Consider the following 22222-nt stretch of genomic DNA (forward strand, 5'->3'; position numbering starts at 1 on the left):
AAAATCATAAGACAAGTCCACTCAAGACAGGGAGATTTTATTTCTATGTAGGATAGGATTCATAACTGTGGTTGGTAGAAATTAACTAAAGAAAGTTTAAGTACCTTTGAATTGGGTGAGTTAATCCGAATAACTGCCACATCCCCTTTGACTCCATAATTAATATGGGTTCTGGCTAAAAAAGAGAAGACAAATTTGTTTCTAAACATGTTTATTATAAAAAAACATTTACAAAGTGATGTTAAAATCATATACATACAAGCGCCATTATATGGACTGGACAGTTATATTTAGGCCCGTCACCCCATATTTAGAGATGAACACACACATACATATTCAGGGCTACACACCACACACACACATACCCATATACACATACACTATTTACTTTCCTCTAACCACACCTCCCATATACTCCCCTTGTTCTCTCAAATTCATGACTTCTTTTTCTTTGTTGTTATATATACATATACTACATTACACTACATACATATATAATATATACATATATTTAGGGATACATACATATTGGGATGTATATATGTATATATGTATGTATACATATATATGCACATATATATTTAGGGAATATATATTTAGGGATATACACACAAATATGTACATATTTAGGGATATGTACATATGTATACACACACATATATACATCAACAAAGAAAGAGGCCATAAATTTGAGGAACCAGGGAAATGTATGGGAGGGGTTGGAAGGAGGAAAATGAATGTACAATAAGATGGGATTATATTATCATCTAAAAGAACAAAAGGATTATAAAGAGCAGTGTTAAGTACATAAGCAAGCGTGAACTTACTCAGCAGAGCAGAAGACGTTGTAAAGCTGCGGCAAATGCATCCTGCAAGACAATAGTGTTTCAAAATTACTTCCTGAATAGAATTTCTTTAATATTTGTCAAATCAGAAAAACTGTTTTTATGCCAATAAATTCCTAAATCAGAACAACGTATTCTAGGCCATTATTGAGACTAATCTATTACCTTTCTTATTTTAATTATCAGATCAAATGATTAACCAGACAGCAAGTAAGGTAGGGAGAAGATACCCTCCCCCAGAAAAAAAAGGAGGTTGCATCTCTACAATGTGAGTGTGCAAAGAAGGGCTCTGACTGCAAATGGAATTAAGATTGACCTTAATATGGGGACGGTATCATGGATTATCTAAATGGACTTAGTGTAATCACAAAGAAAATCAGAGACATGTGACCGGGACCCAGCTCCAGCTTGCTGAAGGAAGGAGATGAGCACAGGCAGGGACCACAGGCTGTCTCTAGAACTAGACCATGCAAAGCAATGGGTTTCCCTCAGGGGCTTCAGGAAAAACAGAACCCTGTCAACACCATGCGGGCCTAGTGAGACCCATTTTGGTAGTGCCCTTGTTAGTTCCCCATTTCCTCTTGGGGTTAAACCCAGGTCTATTGTATGCTAGGCAAACACCATACCACTGAGCTAAGTGTCCTCAGCCCAAGTCTCACTAAGGACCTCTGACCTCTAAAACTGCACTGGGGAGGCAGAGGCAAGTGGGTCTCTGTGATTTCCAGGCCAGCAAGCGAAACATGCAGGAAAGCATGTTTCCAGCACCCACACTGGCAGAAAGGCTCATAGTGGCCCAGCTCCAGAGAATCTGATGCCCTCCTCTGACCTCCATGGGCACCCACACACGTGGCATACACTGATATGCATACATAAATAAAAATAAATAAATTTTAAAAAACAAACAAAAAAAGCCACCAGGCATGGTAGTGCATACACTGAATCCCAGCACTAAGGAGGCAGAGGCAGGAGGATGTCTGTGAGTCTGATGCCAGTCTACTTCACACAGTGAGTTCCAGGTCATCCACGCTATATAGTGAGACCTTGTTTCAACCAAACCAAACCAAACCAAACCAAACGGTGAAATCAGAAGGCAAGCACTGTCTGTAAAGGAAACTCTCTATGTCACACCTTGCTGGTTTAAGCATACCTAACTGAAACTGCCTTCCACCAGTAATGTTCCCAATCTCTGCCTAACAAACTCCACTCTGTTCTCTGTTGCTTACTAGTTGATCCTTATCATCTAACTTGTTTAGTTCTTCAGAGGGACCACAAAGAGATCCCATCATATGGCCTTAGCCATTTTGGTTCTAATTATTACTTTGCTCACTGGACGCCTTTGGTAAGCAGCCCCAGCACTACAGGAAAAGCAGCCATTGAGATAGTAGCCGGACTCACATGGTGGTCCACATGCTATCATTATCATTCCTTAGCATTTGGGAGGCACTGAGACTCAAAAGATCATAGGTTCAGAGCCCCGGCAATCTGTTTTTTGTTATTGTTGTTTTGGTTTGGTTTTTATTTGAGATAGGGTTTCACAGTGTAGTCCAGGCTAGGTTGGAAATAAACACCTCGCTCAGTATGACCTTGAATTCTTGATTTCATGATTTTCCTACCTTAACCTCCCAACTGCTAAGAGTTTTGTTTGGTCTAGAAGAACTTGTTATGTAGATGAGGCTGGCCTTGACCTCAATAGATTGTGATTAAGAGAGTGCCTATCAAGGCACAGTGCTGAGGGTTACTAAACCCAAAGATACAAGCTGGAGAAGTACTCTACCACTGAGTTACACTAGATATTTTATTTCACAATAAGTTTTGAGGAAGGCCAGCAGTATTGGTTGGCTGTGAATAACTCTGTCTGGCTTAGCATATAATTCCCATTCTCCCTCCTCAGAGTATGGGAAATCTACTGTTTTGCTGCTAAGGATTATCCTGTCCAGAGTTCTAATTAACTGCACTTTGGGGAATCTTAGACCTGCCTTTCTCATGTCAGTCACATCAGTGTCATGGCCCCTCCCACGTGCAGCAGTCAGTTCTAATTCAGGGCTGGGCTTTTCTCTAACAGTGACGAGGACTGGATCCTCTGCGTGCAAGCACACAAGACTGGCCCAGTGCAGGGTCTTTCCAGCTAGATTCTAGGTAGAAGACAGGGAACCTAAGGGGAATTTTGGACAAACATTAAATTTGTTTGAGGCGTTGTTCTATAGCCCCTCCATCCTAAAGGCTTGCGCCTACCCTGCTCTAAGCAAGCTTTAGGTGATAAGCAGGTTGTTCTGGAGTAGCTCAGAGGCAACATCCCCTAAATGCAGCTTTTAGGGTTCTTCAGAACACCCTCTTTTTCTCCTTCATCTATACTCATGTTCACCTCAAACCGTCTCGTCTATGCTGCTCTCTAATTCTTCACTCCCTTCTCCTGACCACAGAGTTCTAAATTTGCCTGACTATTCTAGGAAAATTGTCCCTTTCCTTAGTTCCAAAAAAAAAAAAAAAGACAAACTGTCACTTTCTTAAGTGTTACACATGCAAACATCTGTACTCAGACATGGCAGATGCCTTAAAGCACTGGTTCTCAACCTGTGGGTCTTTGGGATCACATATCAGATGTGCTGTAAATCAGGAGGTATTTACATTATGATTCCTAACAATAGCAAAATTAGTTATGAAGTAGCAATGAAATAATTTTATAGTTGGGGGTCACCACAACATATAAAACTGTGTTAAAGGCTTGCAGCATTAGGAAGGTTGAGAAACACTGCCCTAAAAATACTATCAACTACTAATTACTTATTTCTTAATATTGAAACTTCAGTTCTTGGGGCTGGAGAGACGGCTCAGCCATTAAGAGGACTGACTGCTCTTCCAGAGGTCATGAGTTCAATTCCTAGAAACCACATGGTGGCTCACAACCATCTGTAAAGGGATCCGATGCCCTCTTCTTGTGTGTCTGTAAACATCTACAGTGTACTCACACACACACACACACATGCACATAATTGCATGAATGTATGTATGTATGTATATACATATCTATAAAAATAAAATAAATAAATCTTAAAAAAAAAACCCCTTCAGTTCTGATCGTCAACAAAATGTACAGGGCCCCTTTCTTGGTGGAGCTTGCATCCCAGGGCAGCTCCAGGGCATGTGCTGAGGACATGGCACTGAATCAGCTCCTGTTCGGGCCCGGGGGGGGGGGGGGGGGGGAGGATTGGGGGGACACAGGTGAAGATTTGAAAATAGCTCAGTGTAGACTGTTTGCCCACCACGCACATGGACCTAGGTTCAATACCCAGTTCTGAAAATCCAATTGTAAAGTACAAATTCTAGTGGGAAAGCAGCATGGGATGGGGAATCTACCTAGGAAAGAGTAAAGTATCCTGAAGTAGAAATGGACTGACTGCTAGTCCAAGTAGGAAGGGGTGAGGTACAAAGACAGACAGAAGCCTAGAAAAGTAAGCATGTAAGTGATAGAATACAAATGCTGAAGCAAATAACAAAGCAACCAAACTAACCAACCAACCCACCTAACCAAACAAAAAAACAACCTTCAAAAGCAACATGGTTGCAACTGTTTTCCAGGTGAGGTACTCTTAGCCAGCCCAGGCTAGCTAGAACTTGTAATCTTCCTGCCTTAATGGAATGCCCAGTTCACAAGTATTTGTATTCCTCAGGGCAGAGTTATTATCTTAAAAATCAAATATTTGTTCTTTAAAGGTTGAAGATGCAAAGTGGGGTGTGGGCACACACCTCTGAGGGCAGAGGGAGGCAGACCCCTAGGAGTTCCAGGCTAGCCAGATCTATTGAGACCTTGTCTCAATAAGCAAACAAACAAATAATAGTAATAAAAAAAGAGCTGGTGCTCATTAGCCTATTGTTAAGCCATTTTAATTCCTGCCGACTAACCTCTCTTTGTGGTAAACACACTCCCACACACTTACACAAAACCTCCTCTAAACCAACAGAGACAAAAAGCAAAGAGAAAGAGCAGTAAATGAACAAACATTAAAAAAATCTTAACCACTATCAATTTAATCAAACCAAAGTACAAGGTAACTGCTTCTGGAATCCAGCCTTACCCTAACAACACAGCTTACTATACAGACGCGGTGGCGTGAACTTTAGCCTACATTTTCAGTGCCAGCAAATGCAAAACCTTTGCCCTACTTTCTAATCATCTTCATGTGTAACTCAAGAAAATATCTACAAGGTCATATAAAACTATAGTCAGTGGGAAGGGTTGGGTTGTGCTGTACAACTTTGAAAACTGGAAATGTTACTTTAGTTTATAGAAATTTATAGCTTTTTCAAAATTCAACCCTGAGACAAGAAGTGAGAGTCAGATTTAAAAATAACTACTAATTGCCGTTCATTTCTTGTAAAATTGTTTTACCACTTACATACTTAGGAATTAGGAAAGGTAGGAATTAAATGGATATTAATTTCAACTTGTGACTTTTTTGGTAGTCATGTCAGAATAACAGTATTGTACAAGAGCTCTTTTTCCAGTAAGTTCCATAGTCCATTAAGCATTTGGCAATGCCTCCACACACTCTCAGGGTCAAGGATTGACCTGCTGAGTCTAGACTCTAAATAGCAAATCAGGTGTACAGCTAATTTTAAATAGACTTTCCTGCATATTTTTTCAAAGTGCATAAGCTGGTATTAAAATAATCTGTAGCTATAATAGACTACATTTTCTTTTCCTTTCTTTTTCTTTAAAGATTTATTTATTTATTATATGTAAGTACACTGTAGCTGTCTTCAGACACTCCAGAAGAGGGCATCCAATCTCATTACGAGTGGTTGTGAGCCACCATGTGGTTGCTGGTATTTGAACTCAGGACCTTTGGAAGAGCAGTCAGTGCTCTTAACCTCTGAGCCATCTCTCTAGCCCTAGACTACATTTTCTTTTTTTTTTTTTTAAAGATTTATTTATTGTTATATGTAAGTACACTGTAGCTGTCCTCAGATACTCCAGAAGAGGGCGCCAGATCTCGTTACGGATGGTTGTGAGCCACCATGTGGTTGCTGGGATTTGAACTCTGGACCTTTGGAAGAGCAGTCGGGTGCTCTTACCCACTGAGCCATCTCACCAGCCCCTAGACTACATTTTCTTAATGAAAAATAATACAATTTATATATTTAGATATGTTTCTATGTAGAAGTATAGAAAATTTTAGCTGTTAGCTTTTTATTACCTATGTAAAATGGATAGATTACAAGTTCTCAGCTATATATAGTCATTGCTTCTAAGGGATAAAAAACTAATATTTATTGAGAATGTATGCCTGTGTTATACCTAATATAACTTCTTTAGATTTAACATGATTGACTCCATTTTACCAATGAGAAAGATACTGAAATTAATTCCCAAGGTCACTAGAAGGTAAACTGTAGATTCAAGCCAGATGACAAAGTCCGTATTTAATGCTTTTAATTGCTCCATCATACTACTACTCCTGTCAAAGAAAAAAATCACTCTCATTCATTTCACAGATGGGAAAAGAAAGCCCATTTAGATGAAAGGGCAAAGTCAACAGCTAGCTAGTGACAAGCGAACATGTGACCCAATCACCACTCCAGTGCTATCCTGGCTGCCAATTCATGAAAGTACCTTACATCAAATACAGGACCATAGGTGCCTTTTTTCCCCTAAAACTGTTATAAATGTGGAAAAGGAAACACAACCAAGTGCAAACAGGAGACATAAAGATCTTTTCTTTCTTTTCCTCTCTCTCTCTCTCTCTCTCTCTCTCTCCCTCTTTCTTGGTTTTTCCCGAGACAGGGTTTCTCTGTGTAGCCTGGCTGTCCTGGAACTCACTCTGTAGACCAGGTTGGCCTCGGAACTCAGAAATCCACCTGCCTCTGCCTCCCAAGTGCTGGGACTAAAGGCGTGCGCCACCGTGTCCGGCTCTTTTCTTCTTTTAAAAGACAGGGTCTCACTGTGTAACCCTGACTGGCCTGGAACTCACTATGTAGATCAGACAGGCCATGAACACAAAGACCCACCTAATATTAAAGGTGAATACCACACCCAGCCCATTTCACTTTTTTTTTTTTTTTTTGGTAATATGGTAGCAATTTTGGCTATTTACACATAATCGATCTATGGAGGTTTAAAAAAAAGTAGAAAAAGATTCAATCAATTAAATGCCAGGGTAGGGTAAGAGAAGTAAATTCTACACGCATTCCCCCCCCCCTTTTTTTGTGAGGAAAATTAAAGTTAATTCACGTTACAAACTTAAGTCTGGGAAGTAACTGGTATCAAGTATGATACACAATGAAGTTACATTTGGGATGTCTGGAAAGGGCCGTTTTCTAACAACATCCCTTTAACCCTTTCAATGCCAGCTTGAAGAGGAATGCAGTTCCTGGACCCTGACTGGGAATCGACAGAAATGAGATTAGAAATAGTTTCTAAGTGATCAAAAATTTTATTCCTCATCAAAATTTCTTTGCCTAAGTCGGAGAACCTCCAGTTTCAACCTTCTATACATTCAAACTAGGATTACTGAAGTGAGAGAGCTGAGTTCTCTGGGAGGAAAAAAAAAATGGTTTTGACGGAAAAGATCAAGGAGTGGCACTGATCTGTAAGGCTAGTAGTCAATGTCACCGAGAAGGCTGATAGATATCTCTTATGGCGACTAACATGTGGTAGAGCTTCAAAAATGTGACAGGTCTTACTTAGTCCTCCGAACTTAGCAGTGTCAGGGCCAAGACAAACATTAAGGGAGGCAAGAGGGGCGTGAGCACAGGGCTACAGCAGAGACCTGCGCAAACTGCCAGACTAAGTGGAAAAGACTCAGGGAAGTTAGGGGAGAGCCTGACACTGCCGGAGCAGGGCGAGAGGGTGTGACAGTTCCTTTGCAAGGACACAGGAAATAGGGTCTCGGAACAGTAGCCCCATTTCCACAGGTCCCGGGAAAGGGGTGGGAGGCAGACAGTGAGGGGCAAACGCTGCTCCCCGCCGCCCCAGTTCCTGAAGGCACTCCGAGACTCTCCCGAGCCCTCTCCAGGCTCACCTCTGGAGCGTAGGATCCTGAAGGCAGAGAAGCGACTGAGACTGCCAATCGCCCGGGACGCCACCATCTTGAGCAGAAGAGGACGAAAGCTCTTCTAGTAGGGGGCAATGGAGCCGAGGGCTTTTCTTTTCTGAGCCGGTCCGGCAGGGTGTCCTAAGTGCCGCCTTACTAAAACGCAGACTCTGAGTTGTCACCCGTCCTGTCACCCTACCTCTTGCTCTCAACTAAGCGAGCCGAAAGGATGATTTCTCTGAAGGGGAGACTAAGGACCTCGGAGGAGAGGGCGGAGTGTCTGACTTTCTGCTCAGGCGTTCAGCGGGCAGCCCGTAAATGCCGCGGTGATGGCGGGCGGGGCGAGAGGGGTCCTTGCGGAGCGGGAGCCGCCCCTCGGCTTGGGCGGACGTTTGTCAGTCTGGACTTGACCTTGTTGGCAGCGGCAGTTTTCGCGGACTCTAAGGTGCGGCAGCGCGCTTCTCGGTTTTCTTCTGATTTCCCCGCAGGCAGGTGCCACTTTGCTCCCGACTCTTCTCGTCGATGCCCGCGGCCGCTTCCCTTTGCTGTGAGGGTCGAAGTCCCAAGAGCGGGACAGGCTGGTCCAGGCCTCCAGTGCGAACCGCCTCAGGACCGGCGGTGATCGCGTTCTCGCGTAGCTCGCGGCAGCGGTGTCTTCTGTCTGCATTTGTCACTTCAGGTTTACGAATGGATTGCGTGTGTGTGAAACGCTGGGCTGTGTCAGAGCGGTGTCGTTTCCCCTGTTGTTGACCTGTCTAGTCAGTCTGGCGGCTGTAGAGATTGAGAACGCGTCGTTAAGTGCGGGCCTCGGGGGTGAAAGCAGTCCAGACAGCCCTCCAGTCTGCTTGGTGATCCAGGGTTCACGGGCATTCTCTAACCCAGCAAACATCTGGGCAAACCTGCCACCCTCACTCTTTTATCTGTGAAGTAGCGGTAGCTGGTGACTGAGACTGCGCCACAGGTGGTAGAATTAATCTAGAACCTACGTCTACTTTTCCGGGCACCAGGGTGTGAGTTGTTTGTTTTGGTGCTGGAAAGATGAGCCTTGAAATAAACTGTTTTCAAAAGAAAGTAAAGTCAGCTTCCGGTGTGTGCACCATTTTGTTTAATATGCACAAACCCCACGTTTCATTTGCACTTTCGGTGACTTGACAGGCTCAGGAAGATTATAATACCTTCTCTGTGGCAAGCCCAGGATTCAAACAGAAGTGGCACTTGCTAGTTAATTGATTATTCTGCCAGACAGGAAAGAAATGGCTAAAATGATTCTAGAAAGAAAGGAGCGTCCTGTTGTAAAGCTCTAGTCAAACTAAGTCTTCCACCACCAAGAACATTTTAAGCTGGCACTAAACGACCACTTCGGAGTATGGGAAAAGGAACCCTTTTCCCATACTACGCCTTCCACTACACCTATTTCATATCCTTTTTTTGTAAAGAGCCACACAGAAAATAGTTTGTTTTGTGAGCCCACCCTGTGCTCTGTTACATACTTGTTTTGTGTTGCCTGCAGCTTTTTATCATTTTTCCTAAACTAGAGATGGAACTGACAAAAAATGGAACCATTCACACACATACACGTTGCAACTCTTTGAAAGTGTAAAAACCAGAGCCGATAGAGATCTTGATCATATGGGCCCTGACTTCACTGTTAGCCCTTCAAAGGGGGGGGGGACCCAAAAACCAAGAAATCATGTGAAAGAAAAACCCTTTTATTGAGGGTTTTGGGTTATATTTTGCTAATGCTTGATTTAAAGTGCTTTTTTTGTTTTGTTTTGTTTTCCTGCATTCTCAGTGAAATTATGAGTTTTATCAAGTACAAAGTTTTTTTGTTGTTGTTGTTGTTTGATCATTAGCACGTTAGTGCCAAGGCTTAGAGGAGAACCAAGTATATTTATATCTTCACCCACTAATAATAGCAAACACATAAATAAACCTTACTAGATAAAAGACAACATACCTGTATTTAGGTGTATATTTAATTATCTCAACAACTCTAAAATTGTGTACATTTTACTAAAGGACCAGAAACAGAAAAGTTAAGCAACTTGCTTCAGGTCCTACAGCTGCGGTGAAGCTATGATTTGCACTTGGAGTCTGTTCTTTGATGTTGTAGTAACTGTTAAGTCACCCCATCTTGCTTTTATATTCTTCACCTACCATTCTTTCTCTTTTGTCTTCCCATGTACCTCTGTGCTACCTAAGCCTAAACTACCCAAGTATTGACATGTTTTGAATACTTTTTTGTTAAAATTTCTGTATTTCTGAAGTTTTGTAAATGACAACAAAGGCCAGCCTTCCAATACAGTAGTATAGTTTTTTGTTTTTGTTTTGGCTTTTTTAGACCGGGTCTCTGTATTATGTCCCTCTAGCTGTCCTAGAACTGGCTAATTCGGGCTGGTCCCACACTTATAGAGATCTGCCTGCCTCTGCCTCTTAAGTGCCTAGATTAAAGGTGTGTACCATTATGGTATGTGCTGCCTGGTGTGTATCACCTGGTGTACAGTCTTGTAGTAAGTCTTTAGTTTTTGCATTTTTATTTAATATGCATTATGGATGTCAGTATAAACATGCATATCTTGTTCCATTTTCTCCCAAACTGCTGAATATTCAAGATATATTTATGATATAGATAACTATTTCTATTGATCTGCATTTATGTTAGTTCCAACTATAAATAGTTCTATAATGAGCATTTCAAGTATTCCTATAGAAACCAATTAGAGGAATTATTAGATTCAGAATTCACACTCTGGAGCCAGGTCTGTAATCCTAGCACACAGAATGATAGGCCATAGGTTCAAGGCCATCCTGGGTTAAATAGTAAGTACCAGCCTAACCAAGGCTGCCACACTTATGCCCTGTCTAAAATAAGAAAACCCCGACTGTTTGTAGTTTGATGGGTGGCACACGCACCTAGAGGACTGAGTAACCCAGGAAGATGATGAGTTTTAGGCCAGCCTAGGGTTCAGAGCCAGACCTTGCCTCCAAGTAACATGTAAATAGAAGTTTTTAAAGATTTTTTTGTTAGTGTGAATATTTTAGTTTGATTGATTCTGGGGATCAAACTCAGGGTACATGATGGAAAAATGCCCTGCCACTGAGCTGTACTCTAAGCCCTGGGGATCTAATTGCTTAGGAGCACTACTAATTTGCTCGTTTTTGCTTCTGATCTGCATATCAGGCAGGAACCTGTTAGTTGCAAATCATTGAAAATTCAAGTAAATTTGGGACTTAGTAACTTCTGCACCATCAATGGGGGTGGGTTTCAGATAGAATCTGACCAGGGCTATTGTTTTTATTTTATTTTTTCATAAAATTTTTAGTACTGTCTTCTTTTACTGTCAGCTTTGTTCTTGGTAGTATTGTTAATGTTTGTGAAGCTACAGCCATGACAGAAGGAAAGATTCGTGTTTTAGAACTGTAGAACTCTAAACCTTGAATACTGGACTTGACTACATCATCCCTACATCTGTACCCATGGTCAAGCCAAGTTGTTGTAGGCCTTGGTCACGTGAACCTTTAATCTCTGCAGCAATTAACTCTGATTGGCTAAATGCTAGAGTTGGCCTGGATTCCATCCATGTAAACCTCACTGACAACTACATAGTGGAGAAATGCGTGTCAGAACAAAATAAGAGATTCTGGCCCAGATTTTCCCCTTTGAACTTGAGACAAGCTCTTTGTGGATTATATTAACTCCTTTTTGCTTTATATGTCACAGGTCATTTTCTCTAAATTTATTTTTGTTTGTTTTTCAAGACAGGGTTTCTCTGTGTACCCCTGGCTATCCTGGAATTTACTCTGTAGACTTAGGCTGGCCTTGAACTCACAGAGATCCACCTGCCTCTGTATTCTGAGAGCTGGTGTGCGCCACCACTGCCAGGCACCTCTAAATGAATTATTTGCTTTTGAACTCAATTTTAGTATTTTTTTGTTGTTGTGTGTATGTTTAAAATGTTTTATTAATCAGTTCTGTTAACTCTTAGTTTATGGCTTCTAGATCCTCCTCATCTGACTAAGCTCATAAAGAGACAATCTCTGGTGTTGGGGTAGTGGCTTAGTAGGAAAGTGTTTGCTGTGTAAGCATGAGAACTGAGTCCCCAGAAGTTGGGTCTTACAAAAAGTTGGTGGGTAGCTTTTTGGGATTGTAATCCCAGCACTAGTAGAGAGAAGAGATCTAGGGATTTTTATTCAGCCAGACGAGCCAATTTATTGACAAATTCCAGGTTTTATGAGAGCCCTTATCTCAAAAACTGAGGTAGAGAAGTGATTGACCTTTAACCTCTACTTCCTTGTACATATATGCACACACACAGAGACAAACAAAGATGGTTTCTGATCTTTTTGTTTGTTTTGAGACAGAGTCTCACTGTAGCTCTGGCTGTCTTAGAACTTACTGTGTAGATCAGGCTGACCTCAAAATCATAGAGGTCTGCCTGGCTCTGCCTCCCAGGACTGGGATTAAAGGCATGTGCTATCTTGGTCCACTTTGGTATTTTTATATTTTTTAATGTTTTAAGATTTTTATTTACATGGCATTTTTTTAACTTGTGGTATGAACTATGAATCTTATTTTTCCAAGTGGTTAAAATTTATTGATCAAGCCATCTTTCCTCCATTTACTTTAAATTCTATACTTACATATATTATAAATTCTAATATCTTTAGATGTGCTTGTAAGATGTCATACACTTTCTGAGGGTTAAGAATCTGGGGCTACTTTTCTGGGTTGTTCTGACTGGAGTTCCTTAGGGGGTTGTCATCAGCATGCCGGGCAGGCTGTAGTCATCTGAAGGGTTTCCTACACGAGAGGATCAGCTTCCAAGCTCAGTCACATGGCTGTTGACAGGAAGCATCCATATACAGACCTATCCAGACAGGCATCTCTGCTCGCCTGCTGGCTTTCCTTGCAGTGATCTGAGAGACTAAGATAGAAGCAGCAATATTATTTTCTCATAGCTTGATTTCCGAAGCAGTGCCATCACTTCTGACAAAGAGCAGTACAGTGTGGGAGGTAATCACACCAGACTACAAAACCAAGAGAGAGATACTGAGGTCAGCTTGGAGGCTGGCCACTACAGCCATTATTCGTAAATTGTAAGTTTTTCTTACTTACTTTTTAAGTATATTTTTAAAAATTAAGAAATTAGGTCAGTGAGGTGGCTGCATTGGTAAAAATGCCTACCACCAAGCCAGAAGGCCTGACTTTGATCATGGAAGCCCTTGGTAGAAGGAGCACTCTAATTTCCACAGGTTGTCCAATGACCTCCATTTGGGCTCAGTGGTACATGCTCACCACCCCCTAGCTAACAATTATTATTTTTTTTTATTAACATTTATTTGGGCGGAAGGCCCATGCCACTCATGTAGAGATCAGAGGATGTCTTGTAGAGGTTTGCTGTGGTCCTGGAACCTACTTGCAGCTTGTGACTTGGGACCCTGTCTGGAGGCAGTGAGGGAATGAAAAAGGGACAAACACTGAAGAGATGACAGATGTGTACAGAAAAGCTTGGGTCAAATTGTGCATACATACTCTGAAGTGACATCCGCTGCCACTAGAACTTGGAACCTCATCGTCTCTATTATGTACAGCACGGGGTGGAGGGTTGTTAGCTTGTCTGAGTGGGAGGTACCCATCTGTAGGCAGAGTCTTAGGCTGTAAACATCCAGAAGGAGGGGAACCTACGGCTGCTAGTTTTGTACACACTGGTCACTCTGTTACACTTGGACCCCTCACCCCTGCCCCAAGAAAAGCTTTGTTATGCCTCTGAGCTTTCCCATGGAAGGCTTTGCCACTCTTACGGGGCTAAGGCATTGGAGTCCTTAGCATGGCTATGCCCATGTCTAAAATATACATTCATTTTAAGACTTTACTCACTCAGACCTTCCTCTGCTCCCTGTAGGAGTTGGTTCTCTCCTTCTATTACCAGTCCTGAGGCTCAAACTCAGGTCCTCATGCTTGGTGGCAAGCACCTTTGACCACTGAGCCATCTCATTAGCCCCTAACAGTATTTTTATTTGTATGTTTTGCCTGCATGTATGTAAGTGTTCCACATGTGTGCCTGGTGCCCATGGGGGTCAGAAGAGGGGGTCAGATCTCCTAGAACTGTAGTTATGGATAATTGTAAGCCACCACATAGGTTTTGGTAACCGAACCCAGGTCCTCTGCAAGAGCAACAAGTATTCTCAACAGATGAGCCATCTCTTCAGCTCTACTGTAACAGCCAGCCAGCCAACCTACCTACCTTCCTTCCTTTCTTTTTTGTAGCACTGGCTGACTTGGAACTCACTTTGTAGACCAGAATGCCCTTAAACTTATAACAATCTGTCTCTGCTTCTTGAGTCAGGATTAAAGACATGTGCCACCATGCCCTGACTAACAGTTTTTAACATTGTACTTCAACGAGTATTTTATTGTGATTCAAGGAAATATGCACATTTTCCTCCTTTAATGGATGATAGCATGCAATGCACACACACACACTTATTTTTATGCATATAGTGTTTTGCCTACATGCTTGTCTATGCAACACTATATTCCTGGTCCCTACAGAGGACAGGAGAGAGTGTTAGGTGTCCTGGATTGGAATTACAGACTGTTGTAAGTGCCATGTGGGTGTTGGGAATCAAACCTAGGTTCTCTGGAAAAGCAGCAAGTGTTCTTAACCTTTGAGCTCTCTCTCCAGCTCCTACTTTCTTATCTTTTATGGCTATACAATCCAGCATATCACTGGTTGTTATAGCATGGCTTAACCAATTCCCTATTTGCCGTTCTTGTAAGCTTTTTCTATTACAGTGACAATACAGATCATGTGCATAATACTTGTCATATAGGTTCATGGAAGTGGAATTATTAGATCAAAAGTTAGGTGAACATAGAGAGTTGAAAGATAATTCCGTATTACTGATCATAGAGTTTGTACCAATTCACATGCTTGGTGCAATTAGTATTTGTACATGGTTGCCCACGCAGTATAGATCAAACCTTTGGGCTTTTGCTAATTTAACAGAAAATTATATCTCTATGGTTTTAATCTGAATCCTCTTATGATTGGAGTTGAAGAAAGCCCCCCCCCCCACACTGCGTGTGTGTGTGTGTGGGGGGGGGGGGTTCTGTGGTATGTGTTTGTGGCATTGTGGACATGCGGGTTAACATCGGGTGTCTTTCCTCTATCTCTTTCCACCGTTACTTTTTGAGATAGGGCCTCCGAACATGAACTTTATTGACTCAGGCCAGCAAGCTTCAGGGAACCTCTGGTCTCTGCCTTGCTCCAGGGTTAGGGTTATAGGAGTTTGCTGCTTTTTGTGGCTTTTTATATGGCTTCTGGGGATCTGAACTAAATTCCTTTTTGTTGTGTGGTAGGCACTTTACTGACTAAGCCATCCCCCCAGCCTCCTTTTCTTATATGTATAAGAGCCCTTTGTATTTCCTTTCCTGTAAGCCATCTATTCATATTCGTGCCCATTATTTGCTGTTTTTTTTCATACTCATTTGTAAGAACTCACTGTTAGGACTTTAATCTTTTTTTCCCTAAGTTATTAATTTGAAATATTACAAATTTCTAATTTAAGAGATATTTTGATATAATATTATGGTTAGAAAAAGTTGGAAGTATGGTACTACAGAAAGTTTTCTAGGGGACCAGGAGAAATGGCTGAGTGTTAAGAGCATTGCCTATTCTTCAAGTTCCAGGTTTGATTCCCAGCACCTTCATGGTAGCTAACAACCTGCTATAAATACAGACCTGGCTCCCTCTTCTGGACTCTGGACAGTGTACACAGGTAGTGTACAGACAAACAGGAAAAACACTCATACATATTTAAAAAAGAAAAGTGTTTATAGAAGTAGTTGAAAATAAGTAGCTGACTTGATTCTATTTCAGTATTGCTGAATATTTTAGTATGTATCTCATTCAAATACCAGCATTCCATAAGGCCTTCTACATATTCAGGACACAACCTTCAAAATCAGGAGGATAACAATGGTGACTTCATGGGCATACTGTGTGGTGTCTTTGCTGCTTTGTGTTGAATGAGAAGGGCACAACCCAGAGCTATTCTGCCTGGGTTCAGATTCAAGCTCTCACTTACTGGTTGTGGGTCTTTAGACAGGTCAGTCTCTCTGTCTCACTTTACTGTCTCTTGGAAAGGATATAGTCTTGTTCATTGTGAGGGATAGATGGCTAAGGATTAGGGTAGTTGTTTGCACAATGGGAAAGCTATGCCAATGTACTTATTATAATATTACTAGAAAAGAATAGTTGATAATGGTATTTTATGGTGGCTGTGGATAAATTCACCAGAGGTCATAGACTGTGTACATTACAGATTGCTGAGGTAACTCAAGACATACTTTGTTCTGTTCTTTATAGATTTCAGAATGACTACCATCTTGACTTCCACTTTTAGAAACTTTTCAACTACATCAAAATGGGCTCTCAGATTTTGTAAGTTCAATTTTTTCTTCTTCTTTTTTGTTTTTTTGGTTTTTCGAGACAGGGTTTCTCTGTATAGCCCTGACTGTCCTGGAACTCACTCTGTAGACCAGGCTGGCCTCGATCTCAGAAATCCGCCAGCCTCTGCCTCCCAAGTGCTGGAATTAAAGGCGTGCGCCACCACTGCCCAGCTCCTTTCTTTTTTTAAGATTAGATTTATAAGCATTGTGTGTAGATAGTAAATGATATACCCTTTATTTGTTTTCTAGCTATAAGACCTCTGAGCTGTTCTTCCCAACTGCAGTCTGCCCCAGGTACAGTAACTTTAAGATAAATATTTCTGCATTAAATATTAAAATTCTGTATTTGTATATTCTCAGTAAAACCCAACCTAATTTGATAATTCTTCCCCTTTTATGTTCACCATGATTATCATCATTACCGTAAGATAAAAGTATGTGTAGTCAATCAGTAATATTACTTTGGGCTTAAGATGTTAAGAGATAGCTTCTCCCTGGGTTTGAGGGCTTACAGAGTCATACAGGGCCCATAAACTTTGCTGGGTCAGTTTATGTAGCCCCTGGCGGTCAGTCCTGCAAAAAGTAGCTTATAGACTATCTTGAAACTATTGTGGAGCCCGCATGAACTTTTACAATTTGTAATTAGTGGTAGGCTTCTCTATTAAATATCTTATTATCACATATACATGAGGACCTGTTTCTGAAATCGAGGTGAAAGGGGAACTAGGAAATAAAGGAAGATTTTAACCGTCATACAATGAAAGAATAGGGAAATTCATTCATTTGATGGGGCTATGTAGGGCCTCAGTAAACCCAATGAATTAGGCTTCTTCATTGTTAAAAACATGCTTTTTACATACGTATCTTCACTGATTGGTGAAAAATTTCCTGACAGGTTGTCAGCTTTTTTTTTTCTTTTTTAAAATCTTGCCTGGGCTTTATAGTGACCTGTTTCTGATTTTGGACTTATTGTATATGTTCTTATATGTAATATATAAATATATAATTATATGATATATAGCTTGTACAGTGGCTCCATGGAAAAAGAGCCGTCTAGATCAGGACTGTACTCTGTTTCAGCCCTGCGTCTTTTTGGCTGTAGGGCCTTGGAATGACCTCTCTATGTTCTAGTTCCCTTCTCTAAAAGAGTAAATGTGGTTGCCAACCTTAATAGGCATGACCGACCATATCTCCTAAGTTCTTTAAGCCCTGGGAATATATAGTTCAGTGGTAGAGCTCCCACCTAGCATGTTCAAGGCCCTGGGCCACACCCTGTACTAGGAAAAAGAAGAACAAAAATCACAACAGATTTGGGGCTGAAGTTACAGGTCAGTCATAGAGTACTTGCCCGGCACAGTGTGTTCAACCCACCATCACCACAGCAGCAACAGCAGCAGCAGCAGCAGCAGCAGCAGCAGCAGCAGCAGCAGCAACCCAAAAAGCTCTTAGTAAACTAAAGTCAGTATGTTCATGGTGGTATTATTTTCCTATAGTAGTCTAGAGATCTCAACTAGAGAAATAGGTTCCTATATAGCCTCTAAATTCTAAGCAGAATATAATTTCTATTGGTTCTACAAAGAATAATAAAGAATTATTCCTTTTTTACCTCCATCACCTTTCCCCTAATTTCACTCGGGCTTTTGCTTTGCACAGTCACACACGTAGACCTGACCCTTGCCAAGTAGCAGAAGGTTGTTCTGATGACAACAGAGAAGACATTTTTCAGGCATTTGACTAACTGTTTTTCATAGCCTTTTTTTTTTTTGGCTATTTTTCTTCCTAACTATGTTGTAAGCTCTGAAAGTTATGAGACTTAAGCCTTCTTTGTGGCCCCAATGTCAAACAGTATTTTATAAATAGTTTTGTGTTAATGTTGCTGATGATAGTGGCATAAAAATGCACCTAATAAGCAAAGAATGTGAACACCTGATTTAGGGTAGGGATGGCGGCGCATGTGCCTGTGCCAAGCAGGTTTTAGGGTCCAATTAGTGTTATAACTATATTATCTCTCTTAACTCGCTTGAGTATTGCTGCTTGACATGGCTGTTTGAAGAAATGTGGGCAAATGATTACAGGATTTATTGCAGTTTTCTGTCTTCTCATGAGCTGTGTGTGGTAGAATATTTGACTGAAGCCAACCTGAGCCACATTGTGACTTTGATATGAAGTAGTACCCTCTGCTTAAAAAGAAGGAGGAAGAGGAAGAAGAGGAGTAATAAACCCCAAAGAGAAGTAATTAGGTCGTTGATGTGAGGCATCAACTCTTGAGAGTGGTTGTTTTAAAATGAAACCACCTTACATACTTATCCTCTTCTGCACTTAGCTATTTTTTTTCCTGCCTTTTTGCTGTTGTTTAGCTTTGTTATAACAAAGCCAAGTGCACTTTTCCTAGGACCTCATTTCATACCATGTAGTTAGTTTAGATTCCAGTTCTCAGTCTCTGCTATTTTGTTGTAGGAAAAAACAGTGCTAATATACACTGGTCAACTTCTTTGTTGATTTGTTGGTGGGCCTGGCATACCCCCTCTTAATCTGATCAGTTTGTGCCTTGGATTTAGACCTCATTGGCAGGGACTATAAACAGGGCAACTCTTTTTCAAGGAGGCTATGAGAGCAAGCATAGAAAAATGTATCTAGGCAAGTGTTCCATTCTTTGAGCTACCTCCCTATCCCTGATTTTTATTTTTTATTTTTTATTTTTTATTTTTTGTTGTTGTTGTTGTTTTTCGAGACAGGGTTTCTCTGTATAGCCCTGGCTGTCCTGGAACTTACTTTGTAGATCAGGCTGTCCTCAAACTCATAAATCTGCCTGCCTCTGCCTCCTGTGCTGGGATTAAAGGCGTGCGCCACCACGCCCGGCCCTATCCCTGATTTTATATATTTTAATTAATAGTTCTTTGAACTTAATCTTAAAGCTGTCCAGACCAAGTCAAAGAAGACTTTAGCAAAACCCAATATGAAGAATATTGTGGTGGTGGAAGGGGTCCGCATTCCATTTCTGCTGTCAGGCACTTCGTAAGTATAAAATGATCGTGTTAGTTGTCTGTTTCTTTTCTGGTACTGTGTGAAGTAGTCTTTGTGGGGAATAATATAACTAGTGGGAGAGCATATGGCGAGCACCTGTATAAAAACAGTATAGAACAAGTCAAATCAGTGGTATATTATGGCAAGATGTTCTGTATGTGAGTACACTGTTGCTGTCTTCAGACACTCCAGAAGAGGGCATCAGATCTCATAACAGATAAGATTGTGAGCCACCATTTGGTTGCTAGGAATTAAACTCCGGACCTCTGGAAGAGCAGACAATGCTCTTAACCACTGAGCCATCCCTCCAGCCCCATGGCAAGATGTTCTATTTCTTTTATAAACTAGCTTGCCATGGCATTAGCCTGAATGAAATAGCTCTAGTTGAGAGTCCAGTGTAGGTCCAGATATCATCTTTCTAATAGGTCTTTTCTTTATTCCCTTCCCTTTTTTCTCTTCTCTTCTCTTCTCTTCTCTTCTCTTCTCTTCTTTTCTTTTCTTTTCTTTTCTGGAACATGGCTTCTGTAGGCACAGTTTGAGTACTGAAAATGATGCTGCTTTGGTCTTCTGAAAATGAGACTTGCGGCTGACACAGCTGGTCCAAATGCCTGCTATAGTTCAACCCCAAGTATTTTGGACTACCTTGAAAATTCCTCAGAATCAAACAGCTGGTTTTTCAGGCTTTTCTATCCTCTAAGTAAGATTCAGTCTACACAAAAGCTGGTAATGGGCTCTTTTAAGGAAGTAATTTGTTCTGTTTATATTGTTAGTTTTTAAATATTTGTTCTTTGTACAGGCAGTCACTAACATTAAAAACTTACTGGGGAATATTAGCCTCCAGTTTGAAAAAAAATGAGGCCTTTCTTTTTGTATTCATATGGAAGATTTGAGATCTTGAAGATATATTATCTTTAAGAGGCAAGGCATAGGGACTGAAGAGATGGCTTAGCAGGACTCAACAGCACTGGATGTTCTTCCAGAGGAGCTGGGTGCAATTCCCAACACTGCACTCCAATTCCAGGAGATCCAACACCCTCATATAGACATCCGTGCAGGCAAACATCAATGTAGATAAAATAAAAATTAATGAATTTTTAAAATGCAAGGCATGAAAGATGTAGTCAGACAGCTCAATGGGTAAAGGTGCTTGCTACCCAACTTGTGACCTAAGTACAGTCCCTAGAAAGCTGGGACTTGTACACGTTGTCCTTTGACTTCCCCAAGTATACAAGTACACACAACACTAAATGATACCAAAAAAAAAAAAAAAAAAAAAAAAAAAAAAAAAGAGGGGAATGTCCATTTTGTCAGACAGCAAGTTCTGTAGAGGTTTAGGGCTTGTCAGACTTTTTAAGATGACAGATAGCAAAGTCACACTATTTCTTCATATGAACTGATAGACTGACTTGGGAGTAAGATTAGCTGCATTGTCAGCATATGTTAGAGAATCTGTATGCCTTCGAATTTTTTTAAATTCTATTGAAACCCTAGGCTTTTGGTTTAAATTATTTGTTTTCTTTCCCCAGGTATAAAGACCTAATGCCACATGACTTGGCTAGAGCTGCACTTTCGTAAGTAAATCAAGTGTCCTGTTCTTTCAACCTAAAATACTTTTTATAGTTTTTGTACTTGAGGTAGCATGTTCTGTAGGATTTTCATAGCTAGGCTGTTAAACTTTATTTGGAAAGGAGCAGTATTAACTAGCTCCTAGCAAGGTTCTTTGATACAGGGTCTCACCATATAATTCTGAGTGACCTGAAACTGACTTCTAGACCTGGCTAGCCTTGAACTCATCTACCTCTGCCTCCCAGTTGTCAGGATTAAAGGTGTATGTCATGATAAGATTAAATTTTATTTTAACCATATATGTTAAATTTTAACAGCTTCTGAGTGGCCCCAAGCTTTTTATTTGTTTGTCTGTTTACTGAGTCCAGACCTTGATAAATATCTCTGGCTGGCCTGGATTGATTTGTAAATCAGAGTGCCCTTGGACTTACAGAGAGCTGCCTTCTTCTGCCTCTCCAGTTCTGGTATTAAAGTCATGCATTACCATGTCTGACTTCCTAAATTATCCCACCACTACTCCCAACCCCAGGCAGAGCTGAGGACTGAACCCAGGGTTTTGCTTCCAATGCAAGTGTTCTATCACTAAGCTAACTCCACCTGCCCAAGTTGGTTTTGATTTTTCTAATGTCTCATTACCTAGTGGCCATCGAATATTGACTCTTCACATTACTCTTCACTCATTTCCCTGTTGATAAGCTGTTAAATGTTTGTGTCTGGCCTTTTAAAAGGAAAGACTTGTCTTTGTGGTTTTGTGGAGATTAGGATTGAACCGAGGGCTTTGTATGCACTAAGTGAGCACGCTCCTCTGACCTGTACCTCCAGTGCATGGCTTCTCTGTTTAAAATGTGTAGTGTTTTATGTGATGTTCTCTGGCATACCTTCATATATGAAGTGTTTCTTTTCTTTGGATTTCTGCTTTTAGGGGTTTGTTGCATCGGACCAATATTCCAAAGGATGTTGTTGATTATATCATCTTTGGTACAGTTATTCAGGAAGTAAAAACAAGCAATGTGGCTAGAGAGGTAAGTAAAGCAAATTTATATAAAGCTGGATAGAGTGGCTGATGCTTGTAATGTACTCTTGGGAGGTTGAGGCAGGAGGATTACCATGGAGTCCAAGGCCTATCTGGGAATTAGTGAATTCCATATTATCTGGGCTATAGTGGGACCTTTTCTCCAAAACAGTGGCAACAGAGCTGGGCTTGGTGATCCACCTTTAATTCTAGTACTCAGAAGGGAGAGACAAGCAGATCAGTAAGTTTCAGGTCATCCAGGGCTACATAGTGAGACCCTGTCTCCCCC

The 22222-nt window shown here is 41.1% G+C and overlaps 2 protein-coding genes across 2 annotated transcripts in view; one reads left to right on the top strand and one right to left on the bottom strand.

Annotated features, from left to right (window-relative positions):
* Positions 1-8100, bottom strand: part of Hadha (hydroxyacyl-CoA dehydrogenase trifunctional multienzyme complex subunit alpha) — a 34380-nt gene extending 26280 nt beyond the window's left edge. Inside the window, exons 1-3 of the mRNA XM_021163083.3 lie at positions 7865-8100; positions 828-869; positions 105-175 (exon numbers count right to left, since the gene is read on the bottom strand). Of these exons, the coding sequence (XP_021018742.1) occupies positions 105-175; positions 828-869; positions 7865-7931 (180 nt within the window). The 5' untranslated portion in view covers positions 7932-8100. The remainder of the gene's footprint in view (positions 1-104; positions 176-827; positions 870-7864) is intronic.
* A 153-nt stretch (positions 8101-8253) lies between these two features.
* Hadhb (hydroxyacyl-CoA dehydrogenase trifunctional multienzyme complex subunit beta) overlaps positions 8254-22222 on the top strand; it is a 30863-nt gene continuing 16894 nt past the window's right edge. Inside the window, exons 1-6 of the mRNA XM_021163084.3 lie at positions 8254-8364; positions 16249-16323; positions 16581-16625; positions 19247-19346; positions 20882-20926; positions 21844-21943. Of these exons, the coding sequence (XP_021018743.2) occupies positions 16257-16323; positions 16581-16625; positions 19247-19346; positions 20882-20926; positions 21844-21943 (357 nt within the window). The 5' untranslated portion in view covers positions 8254-8364; positions 16249-16256. The remainder of the gene's footprint in view (positions 8365-16248; positions 16324-16580; positions 16626-19246; positions 19347-20881; positions 20927-21843; positions 21944-22222) is intronic.

The sequence above is a fragment of the Mus caroli genome, unplaced genomic scaffold, assembly GCF_978045245.1.
Source record: "Mus caroli unplaced genomic scaffold, Mus_caroli_1 scaffold_4, whole genome shotgun sequence".
Lineage (NCBI taxonomy): Eukaryota > Metazoa > Chordata > Mammalia > Rodentia > Muridae > Mus > Mus caroli.